Source organism: Mixophyes fleayi, chromosome 6 (assembly GCF_038048845.1).
Source record: "Mixophyes fleayi isolate aMixFle1 chromosome 6, aMixFle1.hap1, whole genome shotgun sequence".
NCBI lineage: Eukaryota > Metazoa > Chordata > Amphibia > Anura > Limnodynastidae > Mixophyes > Mixophyes fleayi.
In genome coordinates, this window is record NC_134407.1 from 46,890,731 (window position 1) to 46,917,941 (window position 27,211).

The following is a 27,211-nucleotide window of genomic DNA, read 5'->3' on the forward strand; positions in this document are numbered from 1 at the left end:
TAAAAGTTTTCAATCTAGTAATGTATTCCTTAGGTAGAAGTAAGCTTTGTTATCTGTATAGCAGATTAGCTGTTTAGTTAACCTTCTGTCCAACTATATTATATATATTATATATATATATATATATATATATATATATATATATATATGTATTTATCATTTATAAATGTGTGGTGGTATTAGCCAATAACTTTACAGCAACGTGTAACATATGGAACTGAGCTTATTTCACTCAAAGATATCTGTGCCCTTCACTATTTTCAAAGTAAGTACAGTAAAATATACCTATAATATTTACTCATGTGAAGTAAGTAAATATTTAATATAAAGTTGCATGTTATGTTATTGGAGATCTCCAAATGTGTGCCTATATTTAGATATATATGTTTGCTCAGATATGGGATCTGTCATCAAGGATCCTTGTAACTTAGGATTTTCCACAGTGACTGCAGAAGGATACAGGTGGTGATGATATCTGTGTGTGTGAAATGATCCCTGTACAACATAATTTTTTTTGAATATTGTTTTAGATGGGTTTCCGGTACATGTATGTCTCACTCAGGCCAGTGGTAGTTTAGAAAAAGGACTTGAATCAGTCATTCCTTTCTGTCAACATTTAAGTTAGGTGAAAACTAGCAACAAATTATATTTCTTATGGTTAATGTCAGAAGTTGTTTGTCAGTGTCGGCCACATCCAAATATGTTTGTTTTTGACAATACCAGTCAACATTACTTAAAAATGGTTTGCTTAGAAACAGCGTTAGTCCTTGGTATTTACAGCTGGACATACTGCTTTGTAGAAGGGATCATATTCATGAGAAGTTTTAACGTCTGCCATAGTGCATTGTCTTATGTTCCGTTCACTTTAAAGTGAATACAACTTGTGCACTTGTCAATCACTAGTGCAAATGTTCTTTCTATTGTTTTTTTTAAATGAAAAATAAAGTGATCTAAATATAGAAAAGAAAACAAAGCCATCCTTAGGCACATACTTGCCAACTCTCCCGGAATGTCCGGGAGACTCCTGAAATTCGGGTAGATCTCCCGGTCTCCCGGGAGAGCAGGCAAATATCCCGCAAACGGCCACTTGCTGTAAAAATGACGCGATTTGCGGTGAATCACGTCATTTTGGACCTGCCACCGCAACAAAAACGGCATTTTGCCGCGGGGGGTGGGGCCAAAATTACACGAATCACCGCGCCCCGCCCCTCCTACCCTCCAACCATGCCCCCCTGCCTGGGATCTCCCAGAAAGAACTTTAAAAAGGTTGGTAAGTATGCTTATGCAGCCCTATGACCTCAAGGTCAATTCAGCCCTGTTGTTGATCCATGTACTTGAAAGTTTCTATGTGCATGCTGCATTTAATACTTAAATTGTTGACAGTCATCTCTTATTGAAAGTCTATGGGCTGTAACATTAGGACTGTAATTGAATATTAAGTTTATCCGTGGATGGAATCACAGCAGTGGTGAGCTACTTCCAGTCGGTGGGAAGATCACATTTCCAAAACTGTAGGAAGATGTCAAAAAGATAGATGGAAAACCAAGGATGCCGGCAAAAAAAAGAAGTGATGTAAACTTAAATAAATGAAACACATATTCATCCTTGACAAATATTGCTAATTATTTTAAATTGTGCACGGACACTCTGTCAGCATAGATTACTACAGCAGCCACTCATGACCTGACCATAGGCTATTAAACAATTCTGTTACATGTGGTAAAGGATCAAGGCCTGAAACTGAAAAGAGCCTCGGGAAAAACTATTTCAGAATTCAGTTATCCCAGAGCACTCTTAAGGGGAAGCACTCAGTCAGTGGAACTTTAAGATATCATTTGAAATATAAAGTGCAGTGTTTGTTTAGAATACTGTTTTTATGAAAGATGGAACAGAGCAAAACATGCATTTTGGGGAGCTAGTATATTAAAAGGGATGGGCAACATCTTAAATCACACAACTAACTATATATACCTACAGTATTTAGCTAAAATAATGCGGTAGTCCTAAGATAAAATAATTAATGGCTTGATAATTCTTCCAGCACGAACATTCCCAGAGACCTAAAAAAAAGTCACTATCTGGTGTTAAAGGAGGTAATAATGATCACCTGATTATGATCACATGGCAGCTTACTGCTTCTAATAAGTTGTGACAATGCACAGGCTCACTCAATTTAAAGTCATACAATATTTACAATGCTTTTTTTCCATGATCTGAGTTATGGTTGGCTTGCAGATGATGCTGGAAAGTAGAGCGAAGATGTAGAGATGATGGGATGAAGGGAAACCATTTTCTGGCTTAACTTATAAGGCAGGACAGTACCGGCTTTATACACTGGAAATCTTTAACTAAACTTTTACTAAATATAAGCATATAGCATATGTGCCATGCAGACAGCATTTAGGGATGTGCTTTAGATCAGCTCTGTGCCTTACCTCCAAATAATCATCTTCCCACAAATAAGAAGTTACCACAAATGTTTAACTGTTTTTATAAGTGGGCAATTATTTGGTAGTGCGAGAAGTGATATCACCCCTAGGACAGGGTTGTTTGGTAGATCTATTGCCGACCATCTCAGCTGCTGGAGTGAGTTCAGCTGCCATTGCAGTGGCTGTCTCCGCTCCTTTGGTGATCTCTACTGCCTCTTTGGTGAAGGCAGAAGCATACTTGCCTACTCTCCCGGAATGTCTGGGAACGCCCTAATTTTGGGGAATCCTTTTGGACTCCTGACAGAATTGACCGCCCTTCTTGATCCTGCTTCACTTTGTTCTGAAGGGAATCACGTCACTATGGCTCATCCGTTTAGTCTCATCATAGTCTGTGGAGCCTGTGAGAAAACTTTGTTTCAAAATTATGAAGGGGGTTTATGCTTGGCCTGTATTGCTCAACCCTAGATAGCTACTGATCAGCTTTCTGTACAGATTATGGGGTTGGTGTTCTGCATGATGATGTCAATGCAGGACAGCTGTTCAATATATTTTCACTTCTTTGGTTTTCAGCGTTGATTTATGCTTTGGTATTATACGTTTAATGCTTTGGTACGTCCAAGTTGTTATGGCTGACGTGGAGCATGAAAAGGAAATAAGATTATTACAGTTAATTTCCTTGAAATACTGCATGGCAGCCAAGATATTCCTACCTGTGTTCTCTGTTTATATTTTGTAGGACAGCTGGGGAAGTTTCTCAAATTATCTTTTCCCTGTCTCTGCTCAGCTGACTAGGGAGATAGCCTATTCCATGAATGCCATGGAGTATTTCAAGTAATTTAAGTTTACTGTAATTGACTGTAATAATGTATTGACAAATGAAACATCCATTGGATATTCCCAAGAACATTGCGGATGCGCTTTTTATACGGTTACGACAGTAAAAATGAGCATTACTTATAAAAAAATAATAATAAAAAAAAAATCCATGCGAGGTTTCTCTGGCCATTCCTCGCGCAGAGATTTTGAGAATTGAATTTTCCCCTAAAAGTTAGGAGTCTGTTCCAAATTTTAGGAGCTAGTCTTTTACATTAAAAAAAAAATGTACTTGTACACATAAATTAACACCCCACTCCCCCAGGCACACTGGATATGCTGGCTATGTGCCACCCCAACGTGTCTCACAGATCATTACACTAGCCTGTATTACATACACATATGTAATGGATTCCGTACATTACTTTTTGTGTCAGTACAGAATCTAACTATCAAGATCTTTGAATACTGATCTATTTTGTCTATTAAATTACACATGTGAAGATGGAGGGCTGTTGTGCTTCTAAAATGTACAGCATACTGCTTTATAAACCGTATACAGTTAAGCAGCTAAAAAGATGGTGGCCAGTATACAAAAGAAACCCCTTTCTAATATAGAAAGCAGTGTATGAAAAGTACACATATAAATTAGAGGGACAGCAATAATTTTTCTTCAAACATTTGATTGTTATAAACATACCTCCCAACAGCTAAAATCACCAATCGAATAACGGGACAAATTATTTCAATGAAAGCTTTTGCCAAGATATATTTTTGATTGACAAATGAATTGAGACGATATTGAGTTTTTAAACTTTCTGTGCAGATTTGACAAGATGTTTTCTGTTCCAGTAAATTAGACATTGACCTTCAAAGAATACTGTCCTGTAGCGCATAGATATGTTCTTGTTATAGGAAGACACATTAGTTATAAATATTAAACTGAGCTCTGGCATGAACATTGAAAATGCTGTGTAAATGGTGTATTGATTTTTCCATTCTAAACTGCGTGTCACTTTTTTTTATACATCCATACATACATACATACATACATACATACATACATACATACATACATACATACATACATACATACTTCATTGAGGGGAACACACTGCATTGTTTTCCAGAAAGTGTGTGGTGGAACTTCAGTAGTATTATTATTAAGTGTTTATAATGACTCTTTACTTCGAGAAGTTATGAAAGAGTAATATTAAAAAATTGATGATATCTTATATTCTTAAAGTTGCGCTACCATCTACGGAAAACATTTTACTATCTTGTCCCTACCCCTAGCCAGAGTCCTGGGAGCTTTACCTGCAATCATTTTTCCCGGCCTCTGCTGGTATTGAGCCCACCCGCTCCCCAAGTAACGGAACACCTGGGTTGCCAGTCCCAGCTCCTGATGTCATTATTCTTTCTGAATAATGGAACCTTCTTTTTAAGCACAAGCCCATCACATTGGATTTGATAAATATCCTGTGGGAAGATTGTGTTTGGTATAACATTTTTTTTGTTATTATTATTTATTTATTTATTTATTTATTTATTCAGTGTGTTCTTCATCAGGTTTAGAGTTTGGGGTGGGAAAACTGTGGTGGCTATCCTGGAGATCTGTTATCCTTTGCTGTACACTGTGAGGTTATGCAGTCTCTTACTGCACATTGTGACTGCCTGGTAATGACAGGTCAGTACTATCATGTTATATGTGCTTTCTTACAATAGAAAAGAGTACTGTGTTTTAAAGTTACCGCTTTTCAGTAATGTGGTCACTCTGACGTTGTTGCATTGGGGTGTAGGTATAATTTATTTTTAATTGTAAGGTCTAGTGTGCAGGGCCCTTTCACCTCCTTTTCAAATTACTTTTACTTTGGTGCTATATGAGGTATAATAATAATGTTTCTATTGTGAAACGTAAAAAACTTTTTCTTGTTTTAGTTTAAGTATTAAGTTGTCCCTTATCCCTCCTATCATATCGTTAATTGTGTTCTATTTAAAGGAAACGTCACTTAACGTGTGTTCTATAACTCTGATATACGTATGCATATTGTCGAATCTATTTTTTTACTTGTAGTGTTATATTGTGGAAACCAACAAAACATTGTTTATTAAAAACAGTCGTAAGCTTTGCAAGGAACATGTAGATTTACCATCATATTTTTGTTCTACAACTTTTTCATGCAAGTACAATCTATCAAAGTGATCAATCCAAGTATTGCGCTTCAAGAGCCTCTCTCGTTATGTTGAAAACTTAGATTATAGCCGCAAATTACATGATTTATACCAAGAGAATTTGTATTTCTTCACTGTTATATCTTCCCCAGCTGTTTTCTGCAAATCGGAAACCTTTGTTAAGGAAATCAGGTTGAAATGAGCAGAGAATAACGTGTTTTGTGTTTTCTGAAAGGATTTTGAATGTTTGTGTCATGCGGTCGTTCCTGTACATGAGGCTTGAAATGATTGAGACCATTATAATGTTCTGAGCCTTCATATCGACCAGTGATTCATACACAATAAAGGAACTGACGTTATTTGATACTTGTGAAGTAAGCATTGATTTTCTTTGTTCCCCCTTTGGTTGCAGATGGAAGGATTGTAAAGCTATTACCATCCCCTTCCCATCAAATCTGAAGACAGCATGGAGCAGTCCATCTCCATTTCATCACTGGTGAAACATATATTCTTTTTTATTGTTCATGCATAATTGTATATATATATTTTTTAAACATTGACTTGTATTTCATTGTCAGCAGTAGGGACTTCAGACGTTTTATAGTTGGGATCCAGGAAAGATTCAAATACTGAATTGCAGATTTTTTTTTGGGCATTTTTAGGTGGGGGATATGCAGGGTCATCAATTATTAAAAAAAATAAAATAAATATAGAAATGTCTTATAGGGTCTTATAGGTGGTTAAGAAGTGACCTGATACTTTCTATATAAGAAATTCATCCCTGCTCAGATGTCATGTTCAGTCTGAAATGTTTTTATTTCGTGGGTTTGTTATTATATGATCTGAAACTTTAAAATAGTGAGACAAACGGGGGCAATTTCAGCTTATTTGGCATTGGAATATAACTAAAAATAGTGCAGTGTAATATATGGTGTATGAGTTATTTGAATGTTATACTCTAACCGCACATTGTCTTTGCTTAGCTGTGCCTGTTGTATGGGGATGAGTGTGCTACACTGGCGCTATATAAATAAATGGTGGTAATAATAATACACATAATTTGTATGCTGTCCCTTGCTATAGATTGTGATCACACTTAGGATGTTGTCTGCTATCCCTATGGCTACTGTCTGTCATATATTTGGTATTATAGACCATGCACACTCCCCTGTCATCTTATATTCACTCCTTACCATTAAGCCACTCCCTCAGTTATTCTGTTCTGACCTTATCACAAATGAGTAGGTTTAACAGGAGGGCGATAATAGGGATAGTGAAATACAAAAAAATGCAGCCTAATAAAAGGTGAACTCTGCAAGCCGATCACTCATAAAATATAGTCTAGTAATAAGCACATGTAATTATTATTATTATTATTATTATATATTTGTTGATGAATCTTTCAGATAAAAAGGGAAAATAAAAAATAATAATATAGATTTTGAGTGGCATTAACCCTTTAATAATTGAGTTAAATATGTGTAAATTATGTATTTTCTACTTTGTGTACAGTTCACTTTGAGTGCTACAGACATACACAATGCCTCCCCAAAAAGTTATCTTGACACAAACGGAAAGAAAATACATTTTACATAATGCAAGTCAAGTTCACTTTTCCGGGGGTCATAGTGTATGTGTGTAGCACTCTGTGTTTATAAGCTGGCAATGATACATGCAGCAAATGTATAAAACATGAATTTCAGACACCCCCCCCTTACACATTATATACTCACAGCTTTCATTTATGTCAGAGCGGAGAGAACATGTAGCCCAGGCTTTCAAAGCCTCTCCCTAACTTCATGTTTTCTATAATGGCTTTTTGTTTGTTATTTATTATCTGAAACATGACTACTAATATAAAAGTTTACTGCTGTGATAAAACCACTTTTTTATATTGTGTACATTTTAGAATTGTAGTTGTACATTTTTTTCTTTGCTTAGCCAGCTAAAGTTAGTGCACTGCATTTGGTGGAAATCTTTATATTAAAATAATTCTAACCTGACATAAAGCTGCCTTTACACCAGATATTTGGACATTGTTAAACCAGGATGAAAACAGATTGCCCGATGTGCTCCAAACATTACGGTGATGTTCAGCTGCGATTTTCTGTGTTTTACTGTACCCCAACATTGCGGATTGTCCTGCTCACCTCTGTGGGATGTAAGGAAAATCTGCTATGTTGCATTGCTGGCACATCTCGCAGAATTATCTTCCTACCTTAAACCTTCGTCTTTTAGTATCTAGTTGAAAAACTGGGGATATCTTATTGATTTTTGGGGGGAATTCAATTGATCTCGTTGTTCATGAGACTAATGCGGCCTGCACACTATTACCATTCGTATGGTAATAGTGCGCATTATTACCGGTAGTATGGTAATTTCAATGCTCATTTTGGCTCACTGCATTAAAATTACCTTACTAACGGTAATAGTGCACGGGTCATGTTATTCTCACGAACAGCGCGGTCAATTGAATTCCCCCCATAAAAATCAATAAGAAATCTCCAGTTTTGCAACTAGATAGTACGCTAATTTCATTGCAGATTTTAAATTGCCTACTAATGGTAATAATGCACATTATTATCATAGTGACGGTAATAGTGCGCGGGCTGCGTTATTCTCACAAACAGCGCGGTCAATTGAATTCCCCTTTAGAGTTTATATAGTGGTTTAGGACATCGCAGGTTAGCATGCTGATAGTGTTGTATGGTCAACAGTCCTTTAACAATCGCATAAACAGAACATCACACTAATTTCAGCTCTGTCACACTTCCAGGATTCATCTTTATCCATAGCAGCCAAAGTCAATATTTTTTCCTGTGCATTCATCTTGTAACTTTATGTAACTACTTCTACTTTTTGTGTTTGCAGAAGAAGCTAGTGGCAATACCAGATCACACCGATGTATCTCTAATCCCAGAGGAGCGTGTCCGAGCTCTAAGCAAGCTGGGCTGTAACATCACCATCAACGATGACATCACTCCCAGGCGCTACTTTCGCTCTGGGGTAGAGATGGAGAGAATGGCCTCTGTGTATTTGGATGAAGGGAACCTAGAAAATGCCTTTGTTCTCTACAACAAGTTTATAGCGTGAGGCATTAACGGTGTTTCATTCTAATCCCTTCAATGGTTCATCAAATCCTGGCAGAGGCTGTGAAATGTATTTTGTGTTGTTGCAGGTTGTTTGTTGAGAAACTGCCTAACCACCGAGACTACCAACAATGTGAAATCCCAGAAAAACAAGATATCTTAAAGGTTGATTGAATTTACTTTTTATGTCTGTTTTATTTTCTTACAGATTAGCGATTACTTAAGATGGTTATTACAGATGCCAATAATTGTTTTTTGATGTGAAAAAGTATCTTCTTATCAAAACTGATTAATTTTATTATTCAGAAAAGAACATATGATTAGGAAGCCTATAAATGACAATTCACTCAACCTGTGGCATCATTCTCTGCTGCCAAGTATTTTTTATGTTATCATGGATAAAACTAAATGCAGAGATCAGTGGCTTTCATTTGAAGGGGGTCCTGCACGTTTTTCTTAAAAGGTTTGTACTACCCTCATGTCAACATTAAGCGCACACCTTGAGTCTTGTCATGTTTGAATTACTCACCTAGAGGTAAATTTACTAAAGCTTTTAAAAAGAGAAAGTGTAGGTGTTGCCCATTGCAACCAATTAGATTCTAGTTATTATTTTCTAGAATGTAACTAGATAAATGATAGCTAGATTCTGATTGGTTGCTATGAGTAACACCTCCACTTTTCCTTTTTAGAAGCTTCAATAAATCTAATCTGTAGGCTTGGATGCAGCAAAGAAAACTCCCTGCTATTCTTCTTGGTACTGGTAGCTACAGTTAGTTAATCATCATCACCATTTATTTATATAGCATCACTGATTCCGCAGCGCTGTACAGAGAACTCATTCACATCAGTCCCTGCCCCATTGGAGCTTAGTCTAAATTCTCTAACACACACACACACACACACACACACACACACACACACACACACAGGTCAATTTTTGATAGCAGCCAATTAACCTACCATTATGTTTTTGGAGTGTGGGAGGAAACCGGAGCACCCGGAGGAAACCCACGCGAACACAGGGAGATCATAAAAACTCCACACAAATAAGGCCATGGTCGGGAATTGAACTCATGACCCCAGTGCTGTGAGGCAGAAGTGCTAACCACTAAGCCATTGTGCTGCCCAAGCTTTTCCACCGCTCTGCCTGCTACCCACACAGCTCTGGTCAGTGTGATAGGCCAGGGAGGATCCATCCACAGCAGCCCGGATCCATAGTAAGAGGTCCAGAGTTACCAGCCCAAGTGTACCACCACAGGAGTACACTAGCAGTGACAGTTACCCAGAAGGAACGTGGTTCCTGAATGCCATAAAGGAGCTCAGTGGTGGCAGCATTGTAAGCCCCCAAAAGGGCACATTTGGGATAGCGAAAGGGAACCGTGTCAAAGTAAGCCCAGCCAGTTCCCAGCAACAACAGACAGGGGGGCATAGGCGGTCCATCCTGTCACAGATTTCTGGTGATGGTGGGGATCCCAAAGAGAGGAAACATTGAAGTACTACTGGGGTTGGGGGTGGTCGCTATAATGGCAAGGTGTATTTTGGCTTGTATTTCCAAAACAGTTAGAGTGAAAAGCTTCTTACATTTACTTTTACTGTATATACTTTGAATATTCTGTATTTTTTATTATGTCTGCTTATAGTGTGCTTTTGTATCATGTGTATAATTTGTGCATATATATGTGTTTGTTATGTGTATAAAGTGTACCTATGTGTGTCTTTATAATTTATGAATTATGTTTGGTTGTGTAATATCTACATATGTATGTTTTGTACAGTGCAGTATTTCTTAAAATGGATCTTTCATGTACTTATAGTGGAAGCATCCATTACACATCAGTTTGTTAGGAACCCGTAACATCACATGAGACCTCCGTTATAGTCATCAGATACTAGTTCCTGGTAAATGCATAGGCTACATTCTCACAAATATTAGTTCAGCCCTCAAAACGGATGCCTCCATTGTATGTAGATAACAGGTCCACTCTATATGTCTAGTGTGTTTTTGTTTATTCCTCTTCAAAATCACACGTGTCCTTTGTCTATATCACTGCTAGAGACTGAAGGGAATGGTAGGTAGTTATAATACAATATGCATTGATTGATATGCTGTAATGTATGATATAGTAACTGCTTTATTTTTTCCTGTCTTTCCTCAAGAAATTAAAGGAGGTTGCTTTTCCTAGGACTGATGACCTTAAAAAAGACCTTCTCAAGAAATATAATCTAGAATATCAAGAATACTTGAAAGGCATAGTAAGTTACACTGGATATCATTATTGTCTGTCTTGATGTAAGGCCACTGATCTGTATTAAAACTGCTAACTCTTTAAGTAACTGTTGTAACCATCTAAAAAATAATGGAACAGTAAACCCAGTTATTATTTTTTTCCCACCACCCTTTGCTTTGTCTTCCTCCATTGTTGGGAGCTTCATTGACAAGCCCTGTTGGGGTAACATACAATCGTCCCATAGCGACAGGGTTCCATCTTCTTGTTTGACTGCCTGCCAGCTATCTGGATGTTCTATCAGATGATGGGAGTACAGGGAGCATGACCGCAGTGCTTGCACTAATTCTGTGTTCTGCAGCACGTAATGACAGCTGCTAGCTAACAGCGGAGTGTTTTTATCACATTATCCTTCCGTTAGTGTGGCAAGACAATCGCTCTCCTCATCACACCTAGGTAAACTGTGTAATACGTTGCCTATCATTCAAGTTGTTCCTAAGACAGAAGTGACAATTTGCTAGTTTGCAATCACACTGGTGAAAGAGGTACATTAAAGTAATATTGAGAGAACAGCCCTGGTATTTGACTTAACAATTTGCAATGAAACCTTTTTAAATCTGTGATGCTAATTACACTTCAAAACTGATGTATTCAATGAAAATCCTATTTATTAATTCAGTCTGTAGTATGATGTAGCAGCCGAATATTGAATGTTTCAACATAGGGAAAGTTCAATTTGATGCACTGTGTTTTTTTTTGGTTTTTTTCAACAGTACACCCCAAATTGACTCTATTTGTATGCTATTTGGTGTCCTGCACATAGAAAGTTGGTTCATACGTCCTCTAGAATAGTGTTTCTTCCTACCAGTACTTGGTGAATAGGTTTCCTTAATAATCACAGGTGAAATAATTAGCACCCTCTGTGGATCTTTTAAAATGTAATTTATTAATGAGATTAGTTGTGCTTACTTACACTGTTCTCCATTTTCTCAAATCCTGAGGACTGAAAAGTGAAGTATCCGTTAAAGAGTTAAAAATGTATAATTCATTGAAATTAATATATAAAATAGTAATAAAATGTCTAAACACGGCATCCACAGCATTTTTTAAGGTGTCTTTAGTCACCTTTTTTGTTATATGATCTTTTGTCTCCTACTTGTCAACTATAGTCAGTCAGATTCTGAGAAAGCTCACAGCAGAAAGGAGCATTTCAGAAGATGAGTGTACTGGTCCTGTGGTTATGTGACTGAGGACAGGGCTGCATGTGACAGTGTTACGCTGTGAGGAGGAGAGTGGAGGGAAACGGGGGGGGGGGGGGTCACACAGTACAAGACCTTCTACCACTTAGAGTAGTGTTAAACAGGTGCTTGGAGTGTCAAACACCTTTTATATTAAGCAAAATTCCTGCATCCACCTTTTTACCCTTTATTTATTAGAACAAGCGCAAAACAGAATGTCTGAAGAAAATGGAACAGCAGCAGCTCATAGAGGCAGAGAAGAAGCGTGTGGCACAATTGCGTCAACAGCAAATAGAGACTGAGCAATTCAGCTTTTTTGAGGACCAGCTCCGGAAACAGGACATGGTCCGAGACAAGCAGAAAAATAAAGATGTCCCTAAAAATAAGGTCTCCGAGCAAACTGATGGCAGCATAATGACTTGTTTTTCCTCTTCTAAAACCCACTCTGTGGCCAATGTGCTTTCTGGACAAGCTGGGAAGAACGATGCAGCCATGTGTGCTGGACAGTCTCCTCCTGTAAACAGGGCCTTAAAGCCAGCAGCAACTCTAAGTGCCGTACAAAGTAAGTGCTCAATATCCAAGACTCTACAAATGTGACATTCCAATGGGGTTTTGTAAGTTCATTCAACAAAATCAAAACACAGATCTGGAAATGACAGTACTATCGAAGCACCTCATATAGCACGACTTAGAGAACCACATGGTGTAGGATATACAATAATGTATCTGGTTATCTAGAGCTACCAAAGGTCTCTATCTAAAGGTCAAAATTCCACTTCTATTAAATAAAGGTCCACTAAACCTAAAATACAACTTGCCTTATGTAATAGAGCTACTAGTAGTATTCACAAATATACAATATATGTAATTGTCCTAGGAGATTATCTGAAAAGCTGTGAGCATAAATGGAGATTTATCTTAACAACTGATGCTGGAATATGATTCAGCCGATTGCCTGAACAGCCAAAGGGTCAGATCTCGTCCACTTAGGCCATATGGATGTGGTCAGATTATATAATGCGGTCGCTCTCCAAGCCACGTGGCTGGATTACAGCATTTGTGGCCAGCTTTAGTCACTTTCTTGCAGAAAATGACAGCTAGTCACTCCACTGTAAATATAATGTCAAGATATTGGTAAGTTTACATATTTGTGAATGTTGTGGGTAATTTATTATGTAAGGCAACTTGTATTTAAAAATAACTTCAACAGGCTCCACAGGTTTTTTTGTATGTGTTTATTAAATATAGTTTTGTGCTCTATGTAATTAATAATAAATATGGGGGTACCTTAGTGATTCTGTTCACCCACAGAAAGTATTTAATATAGCGTGCACTCTATGAGCCATTCTCTCTCCTGCGCCAGCTTCCGCTCATGAACATCTCACATTAGAAGATCTATAAGCTATGGTGAAAGCATGACTGGAAGAAAGTATAGCGCACGCTGGCAGCTGAACTGGGAATCCGAGTTTGACTATGAGTTGAGAGCACTCTATATTACTGGATATTCATTCTTCGGTAATAAGATGGCCACTACTTTTCATACAAAGTGTGCTGTAGCCATAGTGTGTGTGTTCTAATAAGATGTGTAACTTTTTTCACTCAAATACAATTTATCTTTTTCAGATGAAATCGTGGAAGGCCTCCGGCTAGTTGTTCTGCCCAAAGATCTCTCTCATAAGTTTCTGCAACTGGCGGATGCAAACACCACCAGAGGGATTGAAACATGCGGTATTCTTTGTGGCAAACTGGTAAGGCTGGCTACTTTTATTGTAAACATTGTATGTGTGTATGTATATATATATATATATATTACACAAGTTAACCCGTGCATGATACTCATGCATTCTAGTCAAATCAAGCTACTTAAGGTGTTAAAAAGGTTCTTGTCATGCATTTGGGCCATAGCCCAGGCCTCCTCAGGGGAAGAGCGTTACTTCCCGACGTAAGCGCCCTTTTTTAACGTGGTTTTGTCCACATGTCACCACCTCATCATTCTTCTCCATCACCTCATCCTTCATTTTCATCGCCACATCTATCCAGATGTCTATCCAGACACAGGGATCTCTCTCAGCGGTCCTGAGTATCACACTCCTCTCGCTCTGTCACCCCGGCAACCACCAACCACTCCCCACTGTCACCCCCGGCAAACACCAACCACTCCCAACTGTCACTTCTCCTTCAAGAAATATATATATATATTTTTTAAATCTTTATAAACACTTTTAACAATTAACAAATTAAATTAACAAATTAAAAACATCTTAGTATACCAAATTTCAGCCCTTTCTGAATTTTTTTTTCCACACACACTAAGAATTTAGTAGGACAGTGTATAACTCTGCCCAGCAGGTGGCGCTGCAGCCTGGTTTTATTTTTTACACACACACACACACACACACACACACACACACACACACACACACACACACAAAGACAGACTAACACACGCCACTAAGCATTTATATTATAGATATATATATATATATATATATATATATATATATCTATCTCCATATATATCCCCCCCCCCCCCAGTTCGGACAACAAGCCCCAAGGTATGGCTCCCAAAGTCTGATTTTCTGTAATCTGGTTTCTATAGGCTATGATTATAGTGCAGCTGTAATGCACTTTATGCAGCTAATAAAATGACATAACTAGTTCTTTGTGGTTGGGCCGTGATATTTTCATTGCAGATTAAGATCTCTTGAACCATACAGTATACACATATATCTAATCTCTTCTAACAAGTCTTATTATATTAGTACCCAGTGTGTTTTTATACTTGTTTTATACTTGTTTTATGAAGTACACAACTTTGTATGTAGATTACAATGTTTGCTCCTCTTATCTTACCTTTCTGTTACCTTTCTAAATAATGTCCTGGCTGATGTGTGTTCGTAATTAATCATTTCTTGGATACAGTTGGGCATTGCTATTCGATGTCTTGAGTTTCCTAAAATGACCTGCCTCTGTGAATAACCTGAACACACTCAGTCTTATGTAGACATCGGTAGACATCAGTGTATTTTCTGGCCACACTTTCTTGAACTCAAATACATTTCAGGATTCTTAGGTCGCTAATTGTATAGCAGAGGTGTTCAATCTTTTCCAGCTGTAATCAGCTAAATAAAATTAGTAGAATGTATTTGTTTGAAGTTGGACCCTTTAAAAAGAAATGTATTATAATAATCTTTAGTCTAACAATACTTGAAAGTCATTACTAAAGTTGCAATGATTGGCAACATCTATTATGTTTTTGTTACTGCTACCAATATAATGCAATATTTTGTATGTGTATATATACAGTGTTTGCTAAATATTATGAGTCTTTGAAGATGTCAAATGTTGCTGGCTTACTAATGACATTTGTACATCGAATCCCAATTATTACTCACATGTTCTATTCTAATGCTATTTGCATAGCTGTTCCATCATGCACATTAATATCTGGTACGACCACCTTATAAACCATAACAGCTTTATGTCTATAGACACCTACAGGTTAGCACACTGGTGAGCGTGAACTTTGCCCGTTCCTCTATGCAGATATACTTCAGTTTATACAAGGATGAGAATAGGAATTTGTCTGGGCCATTCCAAGTACATTCTGCTTGTTCTTCTTGAGCCTCTGTAATGTTTCCTTGGCCTTTGAGATCACAGTCTCCGTCTTTTCAGTCTTTTTAATTTTTTTAAATGTGCTAAAATAAGTTTTCTTCTGGTATTTTCCTATAAGTTTCCCCATCAATGTTTGCAGTTCATGTCTAACTTCCAAGTCCCTGCTGAGGAGACACAAATACTCACATCATGATGGTTCTTTCATACATCACTATAGGTATAGTGTTTCTTGAGGCTTGAACAGTGATATATTTGGGCCACACATAGCGTCCAAACACTTTGTCTCTGTCTCATCTGACCACAAAACCTTTTACCAAGTCTTGGCTGTATCACATTTGTGCTGTCTGGCACACTGACTCTCGCCTGCGGCCCCCAGCCCCTTCCTGCTCTGTTGTCAGATTTGTTTATTATAGATTGTGATACATGTTTAAAAGTCTCACAGGTGTTTATTTCGTTGACTAAATTTGTTTTTAAGTTATTACTGATATTAAAGGTAATGTGCGGCCCTTTTAAAGGTTAGAGAGCTTCCCAAGCGGCCCCCTGAAGTGTACCAGGTTGCCAATCACTTAAATGCTTTAGTATATTTATAGAGAGGGTGAATGTGGTCACGCCATTCTTGCACCCCTGTTGTATACTAATGTTTGTAATGAGCACAATATTCACCTTGTTGTGCTGTGTATAACAAGTTCAGAAATTCATGGGTTTACTGGCTGGAAAACACTGGTGAAAATTGCCCATCTAACCTCATTGCAACCTGTCACAGCAAAGCTCTCTTGCCATAGAAACCACAGGTTTCCAGTTTTGGAAAGGCCACCATGTTTTTTTGTTAACATTTTGGATACGGTTTTGTATGTTTACACTCCAAATGTGTGACTATCGTTTTGTTGATTAAGCTACATAAAAATATATATTTATAAATCCTTGTAAAAGAAAGGCCCCATAATATTGCTTGCATATACAGGCTACAGTATTGTGTTATTACAGTCACATAAGTTACAATTAAACAAGTCCTATATTTTCCTTAATATTTGCAAATGATTGTAATAAAGTTAAAAATGTATCCCAGGAAAGCAGTGGTTAATGTGAAATATAAACAGCGAAGCTCCACCAAAGCTCATCAACACATACCATAAATGGGTAACCCGACTATAAAACAGGTATTACTTCTTGCCCCCCCTATACTTAAACTAACTTAAAGCCAACGAAACCACAAACTTCATGATATTGATAAGGAGCAAATGAGAAGTCTCCCCTGTTTTCTAGCCTGGCATGTGAACTCAATAAACAGCAAGATGACACAGTGTCTAGTATCGCTACCTCACATTGCTGGGGTCATGGTTGCAATTCCGACCAGGGCACTATATGTGTGGCGTTTTCATGTTCTGCCTGTGTTTTGTGTGGGTTTCCTCTGGGTGTTCTGGTTTCCTCCCACACTCCAAAAGGCATACTGGAATTAATTTTCTTGATTTCAAAATGTATATAGAAGATGATGTGATGAAAAATAAAACTTATACCAAAGAAGTGGACTACAATAATTTCCTAATAGCTTTCAGCAACCACCATAAAAAATAGATCCGCAATATTCCAAGTGGTCAACTCAGAAGGCTAAAAAGGAATTACAGCTCTGAGGTATTTGAAACACAGGGAAATTAACTCAAACAGAAATTTATGGAGCAGGAATATTAGAGGAAGTTAAAAAAAACCAAAAAACTGGATAGAAGATAACTCCTCCAATACAAGATATTGCTTTTATTATTCAATTCAATAGCGACATGAAAGCCATAGAAGAAATTATTCACAAACACTGGCATATTCGGGGTTTTGATGAAGACACTAAAAAGATCCTCCCAGAAAAAACGAGAATTATCTATACAAAAGCTAACAACTTGCGTAATATTTGGCCAAAAATGTATTTAACGCTGTACAAAATAGAAAAAGGCTCAAATAACACAAGGGTTTCATTATTGTCTGAATAGCAAAGCCTGCTAAACAACGGCCATGTCGCTACAAAATCCATTACCAACTTTAAGTCCTATTGGAATGGAAGAGATTTTAACATAAGACAGCCCATCAACTGCAGCACTGGGTGTCATTTATATGCTGGAATGTACATGTCGCCTCCAGTATATTGGAAAAACAAAACTTACTTTGAAAGTTAGAATCACAGAACACATCACCCATGTCAAAAAAGGTTTGAAGACACAAAATCTGTCTAACCATTTTCTTAGCAACCTTAATTGTTACCCTAAAAATTAAAAATTTATGGTCGTTTAACAGGTTAAGAAGTTCTGGAGAGGTGTAATTTTATGCAAAATATTTCACGCTTGGAAGCAAAATGGATCTATGAAAAGCCTCGGTCCCATATGGATTGAATGTAGATTTCAATCTTAGATTTCTGGCTAAATGACTACAAAAGAAGCCGAGTCAATATTTTATTTCATTGTGTTAGTTATATTTATTATTTTTATGTTTATTTTTATTTTTATATTTATTTTTTTATTTTATTTTTATTTTAGTTTGCTTTATTTGTTTTACTGGCACATAGCTTCTCTTACTCCTTTTTATAATTTTATACCATTTTTTATATACTGATTTTAATTTTAATAAAGAATTTACTGCCCACCCATTTGGAATAAGAGGCACACTATTAATAGCCTCATTGACACCCTACAATTATATTTGCAAAAGTCTGAGACAGGTGAATCGCGTTGGCGCTAAGCCCCAGAAAGCAAACAATTTTGATCCTAGCTGTCCACCATTTCTCTGCGGCTGAAATCCACTTCTGCATTTCACACATGGCTAAGAATGCCGAGCAAACATGTCTTGTGTACTGCCCGGAGAACCGTAGGACTGCAGTAGAAATTAACATCCTACACTGTCCTAGAACATATCCCTAGAGCTAAATAGGGTAAGATTTATTACCTCGGCCCCAAGTTATGGTCATAGTCCTTGCGGCTCCATATGCCACTATTTTCAAAGAGAGCTATAACATTGTGCCATTTGTTGTTGTTTTTTTATTTACTTTATTATTTTCTTATCTGTTTGTTTTTGTTTTGTGTTCTTTTCATTTATATTTTTATTATTTTTAATTCACCCTGCCTCACTTACTCCTGGAGATTTTTATACACATACCTCTATTCACTGGTTTTTATATACATATTGCTCCCTCCCTCCCATTTTTATATTTTAAGCTAATATTGTACTTTATATGAGGCGCAGCATTATAATACAAAGTGAGAGCGCTGAAACCTATCAATTTAATATGGATTAGGTGCTCTGTAAAATTCCTATTCTTTTATGTTTTGCAGACCCATGATGAATTCATCATTACACATGTAATTGTACCAAAGCAGTCTGCAGGGCCAGACTACTGCGACATGGAGAATGTGGAAGAATTATTTAATGTGCAAGATCAGCACAATCTCTTAACCTTGGGCTGGATCCATGTAAGTGAACACTAAATTCAGATCTCATGCTGACCTGTTTGTTTTATTCAGGTCTGATTGTTATTAGTTATGTAAAGCTGGCCATACATGTATCTATGACTGTGTGTGTGGTCTCAAAATCAGTAAGGTGGTCGATGATAGTAGGTTATGGGTACACTGAGAAGGAAAAAAATCATTATAAGCTTATTAAAACCATCTATAGCAGAACCAAGGAAATACACACTTTCAAATGAAAGATAATACAAATGTAAAATATTTACTAAAACAGGGTGGCCAACTAGTCAGAGACGAAGAACCAAAAATATCTATTTATTCTGGGAGGAGCCAACTTTACCTTTATATATGTGTGTACATATACACAATATAAACACACACATACATACCGTACACACATACATTTAAAATATAATCTTTACAATGATAATAAAATATCAGACATTGCCAAAATGTTCACAATAACCATCAACTCAGCTTAGCTCTTACCTCGCTGCTGTGTACAGTGGAGGAGGGTTCAAAGGATTACTAATATCCTGACTCTTCACAGTAGCTCGCGCTGCTACTGCTTCCACAATCACCATGAAGAGAAGTGTTGAAGTGGAGATAAAGTCTTAAATGGCCAATATGCCCCCTCGCTTCACAAACCCATTACATGCTCATCAGACGTCCCCTCATGCCATCAGATCTCACTACAAACCCCACATATGCCTATCGGCCGCCTCAAGTGCCTGAATGAGACTAAACAAATCTGACTGCGCTTGCACTTAAAGGAAAATTCTGTCACAGAATCCGATAATAAAACCAATTTGTCCACAGTCTGTTAGTAAAGTAAATTGTAAGAAGGCTATCGGTGGTTTGGATATAAAGTCACAGGGTACAATTCCTGACACTGAAGATGCCCATCAGCCACCTCATATGTCCTTCAGACCTCTCTACATGCCATCAGATTTTACCACCTGCCCCATACAGACCTCTCGCACCTCAGACATAGGAGGGAGCAGGAAGAGCTCACGACACACTCTCCTCCCCTGATTGGATGAGTTGTAACAGTGTGACCACCCTGCGTTATGCAGAAGTTATGTGACCAGAACTCCTGGCTGCTCCAGGTCAACCATTCCTGCCGATGCCCGGAGCACCATTCTGCAATCTTCTCCTGACCAGGAGCAACATTTAAAAGTGTAAAGAGCCGCGGGTTAGCCAACTCTGTACTAGAATATGCAAAACCTCTACCTTTAAAGGGTCTACTCTACAGCAGTTCATGCATACACTGTTTGTTTTTTTTAAACAGCTTCTTTGCCTAGTTAATCTTGCAATCAAGTTTTTGATGCCAGGAAAATGGAAGCGAAGTAAGAGTTACTTTTCTAAGGGTACAGGGTGGCATCTCTGCCATTTTGAATATGTCCCTTTAAAAAAAAATAAAAAAAAAAATACTGAAAATTGTTTAAATAGTGTTGAGACAGGTTGACAGTTGCAGTTATTGTGTTGCTTCAAATGGATGACATGAATATTGCTGAAATCTGTTAACTTCTTCTTTTGCAGACACATCCAACCCAGACAGCTTTCTTGTCCAGCGTAGATCTTCACACTCACTGCTCGTACCAGCTCATGCTACCAGAAGCCATTGCGATTGTTTGTTCAGCAAAGCACAATGAGTATGTTCATTGACTAATATATATTTATATAGCAGCATTGTGTCAAGTTTCAGTTAATATTACATGACTGCATACAAATATAGCAGAAAATTTAAAACACATGTAGGCAATTCTGGCTACGGTGTGATGCACAGCAAAACTCGTGCTACACCTGAACCATAGTACATGTCCATATACAGGCATGGAGTGTTGGAAGTTAGCGTTTTAAGCAAATGCCATGCTCTCATCTCCTGCATAGGTGTATGCACTGCTGATGTTACCATTAGGCAAGCCGAGGTGGTTGCCTAGGGGGGCTACTGATATACTGAATGAGTGACATAATGTCACTCATCCAGTGATTTACTTTTTTATTAATGCCCCTGCATCACCCCTACACAGAACACCGGCCACTGAAGCTGCTGGCTGCATGCTCCTCCATGTCACTGTTCTGCTGGGAGTGTGCGCTTGGCTATGATGTCACAGCCAAGCGCCACACTCCCAGTCTGAGGACCTGAGGATGCCGTCCTTAACCTAGGGGTTAGGGAAGAGGAGAGGAGGGGGTTTGCTTCGGCCCTGAGAGTATGGTAATTACACACTCCTGGCCATACAGGAGAGAACAATAGTAGGGTTGCAATCAGGGGAGGGCTGGCAAATTTTAGCCCGTGTGGCAAGATTCGACTCGGCAGCCTATTAGGAACATTTTAATGCAAAAAAATGCAGGTGGCCCAGTGACTCAGCCCAAGGTAGCCTGCTATAAGACTGGCCCAGGGGGCAGATGCCCCTCTGCCCCCCAGTCCAGCCTGCCTCTGGTTGCAATCCTTGAACATTTATCTTTAATACATTGGTTCTGGCTGACTATTATTATTTCCATAATATGCTTTTTTTTCTGATAAGGCTTCTTTCTCAAAGTGACTGATATTGTATAAACTGAGAGCAACGAACATACTAGTACAGAAATGTTCTGGTACTCTCTTCTCAATCCCTCCAATATGTGACCCCTTTTAACTATCCTTCCAAGTCAATATAACTTGGGTAGACTGGCACAGCATGAAACAAAAAAAAACGGTGTCAAGCTTACAAGGCAGTATTTGTAAGGCATGCAGTAATAATTTCAAACAGCAGGTGGTGCTTATGTAAAACTGCATATGCGTGGCTCTAATTAAATATAGATAGAAAGATATATATTTAATTAGTAGCAATTATTGTGAGCACTATACACCTTATGACAATCTCTATGTAAAAAGTATAAAATATTTAATTTGATTTTTTATAAACCTGTGAATGAGTATTTGGCGACTCAATTATTCAATTAAAGCTTATTGTAACATTGTGTTTGATATGTAATTGCAAAAAATAAAAAAAAATAAAAATGAGCAGCCACTCGCCATAACCTCAGTGGCCCCAGTGTATGGACATTACTGTGTCCATTATATCAAAAGAGTAAAAAGTAATACACAGAAACTTGTTCACCACTTTTTAAAATATTAAATAAAAACTTACTTTATGTGGTCCAAATCGGGGAAAAAGGAAAAAAACAAAAGAAAACATCTACCCGCTGGCTGAGAATGACGGCCCCAAAATGATCAGACAGGATTCCCCAGGACACCCTGCCAATCACAAGCACCCAGTGTGGGAAACGGCTTGTGATTGGCTGGAAGAACCAAGAATCACATAAGAAATCCAGCTGCAGTGGAAAACTCATTATCCTATATTTTATATATTTTTGGACATCTCCTATCTCATAGCAGCTGACTTGCACACCTAAGAGGGCAAGTGTTTGTTTTTTTTGTTTGTTTTTTAAAAACGTGGAAAAAGAGTGAAGTAGGTTCTTTGTGGGGTGTACTCAGACCTTTGATAATACATAAAAAAAATTCAAGATTTTACCATATCCATATTTAATTTGCATAGATGAATTTGGCAAAGAGCAGCAAAATTAAATAAAGAAATGTACAAAGAAAACAAAAAGTGATCACTTTTGTACTATTCTACACAGTTACTATTAGTAAATAAAGTAATACAAACATAATAACCATTGACCTGGGTCATTGTACAAGATACAATTACAGTTTATGTTTGCAGTGTCACTAGAATCCTTGTTTCCTCTCTTGTACACAGCACTGGGATCTTTCGACTGACTAATGCTGGTATGCTGGAAGTGTCTGGGTGTAAAAAGAAAGGGTTTCATCCACATAGCAAGGAGCCAAGACAATTCAATGTAAGTGGATACTGATAAATGACACAACTCTAATATCCGTAAACACAGAACATGAGTTTTTATGCAGATTATACAAGGTGCAATAAAATTCCTTTTTTGCTTTGCTACACAGCAGTATACTGTATTTTTCGGTACAGCCCTACAACAACTAGAAGGTCAATAACTGTGTGCTCCTGTAGCACATTTTACAATCTTAAGTTGCTATGTAACATGGGAAATATTGTGGGGTTGGTTTGTGCTTGATACCAAATATATCTGTACAGCAGAGCATAATTCACCCATAAACAACTAGTAAAACCTACTGTGGCCTGATGATTGTCATACCCAGCACTTCTGCATTTCTCTCTAAACCTAGGATAAATTTAATGTATTACAGCAAATTCAAAGCAGTAATGTATTGATACTCGCAACATATTATGCTGGATGTAGTGTACAATCTTTTTTATCTATGGAAGTGCAAATGGCACAAGTTCATGCATTTGCTTTCATTTTCTAAACTGAGCTAGGAAGTGACAGCTGATATCTGAATGCTGTGATACATAGAAGCTGTGGGCACATTTCTGTACTGGGGGTAAATGTATCAAGATGAGTTTTCCGGCGGGTTTGAAAAACCAATCAGATTCTAGCTATCATTTATTTAGTACATTCTACAAAATGACAGCTAGAATCTGATTGGTTGCTATAGGCAACATCTCCACTTTTCAAACCCGCCAGTAAACTCTCAGCTTGATACATTTACCCCCCGGAGTTTATGAATGTCGCTCCAGGCCTACATAAGAACGCTGTGATAGTTTTCCATCTTGATAATTTTGGGTTTATTAAGATTTTCTGCCACATGGCCTGTTTCTCTAAAAACATGTGCCAACATTACCAGATGAAAATTGGGACAATTTAGGCAACACTCCTAGTCCACCCAATCCACAGACATTTATTGACAGATGTGCTAGAAATCTTTCTGTTATATGTATATTATACAGGCTAAATGTATTATTTAATAAAATATTTTCTTGACCTCTCTCCAGACTTGCAGACATGTGATTGTAAAAGATGCTAAAATTACCGTGCTGGATCTGAGGTGACCAAGGACATCTCTTCTGCGACAGATCACAAAACGGCTGCCGGTTTTCTTGGCCTATTTCCAGGGATAATTAGTGGACTTTTTTCTAATTTATACATTTTTAATGTGATGGCTTCCTATTTATTGCTCCTGCACATTCTGGAATTTGTTTTCTTTGATTTCTGTGACCATACGGGCCATACTAATGCAAATATGTACCATCTTGTGTATGTATAAACTTAGATCAGAAGAGGCCTGGAATTAAAGGAACGATTACGTTAAGAAGCGTCTTAAGTTTTCTTCTGTCGCGTTGAAGAGAATATAAACCTGGTTGAATATCGGGGTTTAGTATGTGAAACATAAAGTGATGTCTCTGGAATTGACAGAATGGCAGCCTCCCGTCTGTATAGGCCACATGTACACTGCAAGTAATGTTTTGTTGTTTTTAAAATATAGCAATACCATAAAATTTCCATAATTGGCAAAGAGTGAATTGCTTGATAGATATGCAGGAACTAAATTGCCTCACAAAATATTTTTTAACGTTTGAAATTATATTTGTGAAACATTTGACAGTTCCTACACTTGCTGAGGCTCATGGGAGATTTAGTTTCACAACAGCTGTAGTACTAAAATTTGCTCATCCTGGTTTCAGTTTAGCTACAATAAAGTACTAAGTTTAAACATTGTTGAAAAAACACATTTTGGGGATGATTTAGAATTATACACAAGTGCATTTGCACATCACATAAAGTTTGTTGTGCTTCCCATGACCACAACTTCAACCAATATTTTCAGCTGCATGTATCTAGATTTTTGGCCCCTTGCGCTTCAAGAGGTGGATCAGAGGCATTCTCATACAAGTGGAGTACACTAAGGGTATGCAGATGCAAGTAAAGCTTACTCCATTTGGGTGCATCTTATTTTGGGTCACTCCTATTTTTAAAATAAGTTTCTTAGGTACAAAGGAATAAAGCCCTCAACAACACTACTCCTGCATACATCTCAAATCTCATATCAAAATACTCCCCCGCCCTCTTAGATCTACCTCTGAGCTGCGCCTTGACTTGCCTCTGGTAACCACCTCTCACTCGCGCCTACACGACTTCTCCTGTGCTGCACCCCACTTATGAAATTCCCTACCATGCTCAATAAAACTTTCACTCAGCCTTCAAATCTTTAGACGCTCTTTGAAAACCCATCTCTTTTTTTTTAGAGGTGACCTTATCCTCAATAATACTATTCATACTAATGCACCCTCACAACTAACCCACTCTAAGCCACACTCGCTCTTCTTGTTTCAGCTGTGCCCTCTTCCACTTAGAATGTAAGCTTTCTAATGAGCAGGGTCCTTTATACCCTTTTTGTTTTCATGCAGGGGCGGATCCAGACTATTGATATACCCCGAGCGATTTTAGGGGGGGGGCGATAGGCCCCGCCCCCTTTCCGTCATCTAAGGCTGCCAGTGGCTGCACAGTATGTGCAGGTCCGCTCTGCAGTGGCAGTGTGCTGCCCCGCTGCTCTGATTGTGTTTAAAACACAATCAGAGCAGCCGGGCAGCACACTGTCACTGCCGAGCGGACCTGCACAGTGGGCAGCTGTTGGCAGCAAGCCCCTGCTAGGGGGGGCGATTGCCCCGTTTTCCCCCCCCATCCTGGATCCGCCACTGTTTTCATGTATGCGTTTATTTTGTCTACCTTGTATGTCCCTGTTTTATGTATTGCTTACCCTACTGTACGGTGCTGCGGAGCACTACGACTAAATCTACGATAATAATAATTGAGAAATTCTGTGAGTACCCAAGGAGCATTTTTTAAGTTGATGATTACAGTTGCATATTTGCTCTGGATGCAATATAAGGAAGAAAAGTATTATGTATATTTGTACATAAGGAAACAGACATGTTTTATGTTCCTCTAAATCACTCCCGTTATTGGCAGTGCAGACAACTGAGGTTACAGATCTCTCACTCTGTGGTTGTATATTAACATTTGTGTGTTCATTAATAGGATTATTTCCTGCAGCTTGCCTCCTGTATAACCTGTTTCCTTCCTTTAATGTCCAAGCTATAGCATAGTGAGATACTTTGAGAAATATATGGAAAAAGTTCACTAACTCACCAGCTACCACTAACCAAATACTAGTTCTAACCAGTACTTCTATCTGGGTCCTTTACTCTATACTCCAGCATGAAAGTCAGCTGCTGTCGGTTATATTAACTATTATTAACTATACAAACTCTCCAACGGCACGGTGCTGTATTATCTTCTGTTCTCTCTTTTTGACAGGTAAATCTTTGAATGTAAAACTTGTCATTTTGTGACATTTTTGGCACTCAACGGTTTTCTAAACATAGTGCGTTCTAAGGAAGACTATTCTGTTATAGTTCCACAGTAGCTTAGAAGCTGCTGTTTGCTCAAGTTCTTGAGAAGTAAAACAAATGTCAGTTAAAGAGAATTTCTCCACTCTCAATTTGCTGAATTCCACAGTGTCTTGTTATTAGTGGATCTGACACAGCTCTTTAAAGGATGGTCTGATCACTGGAGCACCATGGCCATCTAATCGGAACCTTTAGCGTATCTAGGCCTGGGTCACATACTCCAGACTGGTCAGTGGAGGTCTCTTTCCATAATTCAGAAATCTGAGGGGCCTAGTAAAACTTTAAGGAGGAAAACCCCTTCAAATATTGGGAGGACTATTGTACGGGAATGTGCCGGATGTCTTTACTTACAATTAAATGCACAGTATGATGAGTATTTTCTGACCTCTATACTTCATGTTCTCCATTATTGCTGTGTCCAGCAGTGGAAGTGGAAATTTAGAAGTGGTTATATGAAAAATGTCAGTGAATGGAATTTGCTAGTATTACAATGAAGGCAGTAGGTATGGCATAACACTGTATAACAGACCACTGGCAGTGTCCTTAAATTAATGTGTATGCTTAACTTGATTATTGGCCATTTACTATTTAGTGAATTCTAATAGCGGTCATTTATATTCTAGAATTGATGAAATAGCTATAGGCTAAACAGATTGTATTTCATCGCTTCCAAAATGAATTGCGTGATAAAATTGGAGGATTGTCTGTGAGTGTACATGGAAGACTTGACAGGACAGTGCAAAGCTTACTTCTTTCTAATAGTGAGCAATGGTTATAATTTGCGGGAGCCGATATTTCTGATGTATAAACCTCTTTCTTTGTTAGTGCTATAGTTTACCGCAGCTTGTACCTGTGTTGTACATCTAAAATAATCTATAGTTCTGTACGATTTAAATGCACCATA

At 37.9% G+C, this 27,211-nt stretch overlaps 1 protein-coding gene across 2 annotated transcripts in view; it reads left to right on the forward strand.

Moving 5' to 3' along the window:
- The window catches only part of STAMBPL1 (STAM binding protein like 1), a 38,884-nt gene extending 14,672 nt beyond the window's left edge, over positions 1–24,212 (forward strand). For both annotated transcript variants that reach the window (XM_075216401.1, XM_075216400.1), the window contains exons 2-11: positions 5,827–5,910; positions 8,286–8,503; positions 8,593–8,668; positions 10,661–10,756; positions 12,165–12,528; positions 13,590–13,714; positions 18,890–19,027; positions 20,564–20,676; positions 22,771–22,870; positions 23,893–24,212. In XM_075216401.1, the coding sequence (XP_075072502.1) occupies positions 5,881–5,910; positions 8,286–8,503; positions 8,593–8,668; positions 10,661–10,756; positions 12,165–12,528; positions 13,590–13,714; positions 18,890–19,027; positions 20,564–20,676; positions 22,771–22,870; positions 23,893–23,949 (1,317 nt within the window). In that variant the 5' untranslated portion in view covers positions 5,827–5,880 and the 3' untranslated portion in view covers positions 23,950–24,212. The remainder of the gene's footprint in view (positions 1–5,826; positions 5,911–8,285; positions 8,504–8,592; positions 8,669–10,660; positions 10,757–12,164; positions 12,529–13,589; positions 13,715–18,889; positions 19,028–20,563; positions 20,677–22,770; positions 22,871–23,892) is intronic.
- Positions 24,213–27,211: the final 2,999 nt, after the last annotated feature.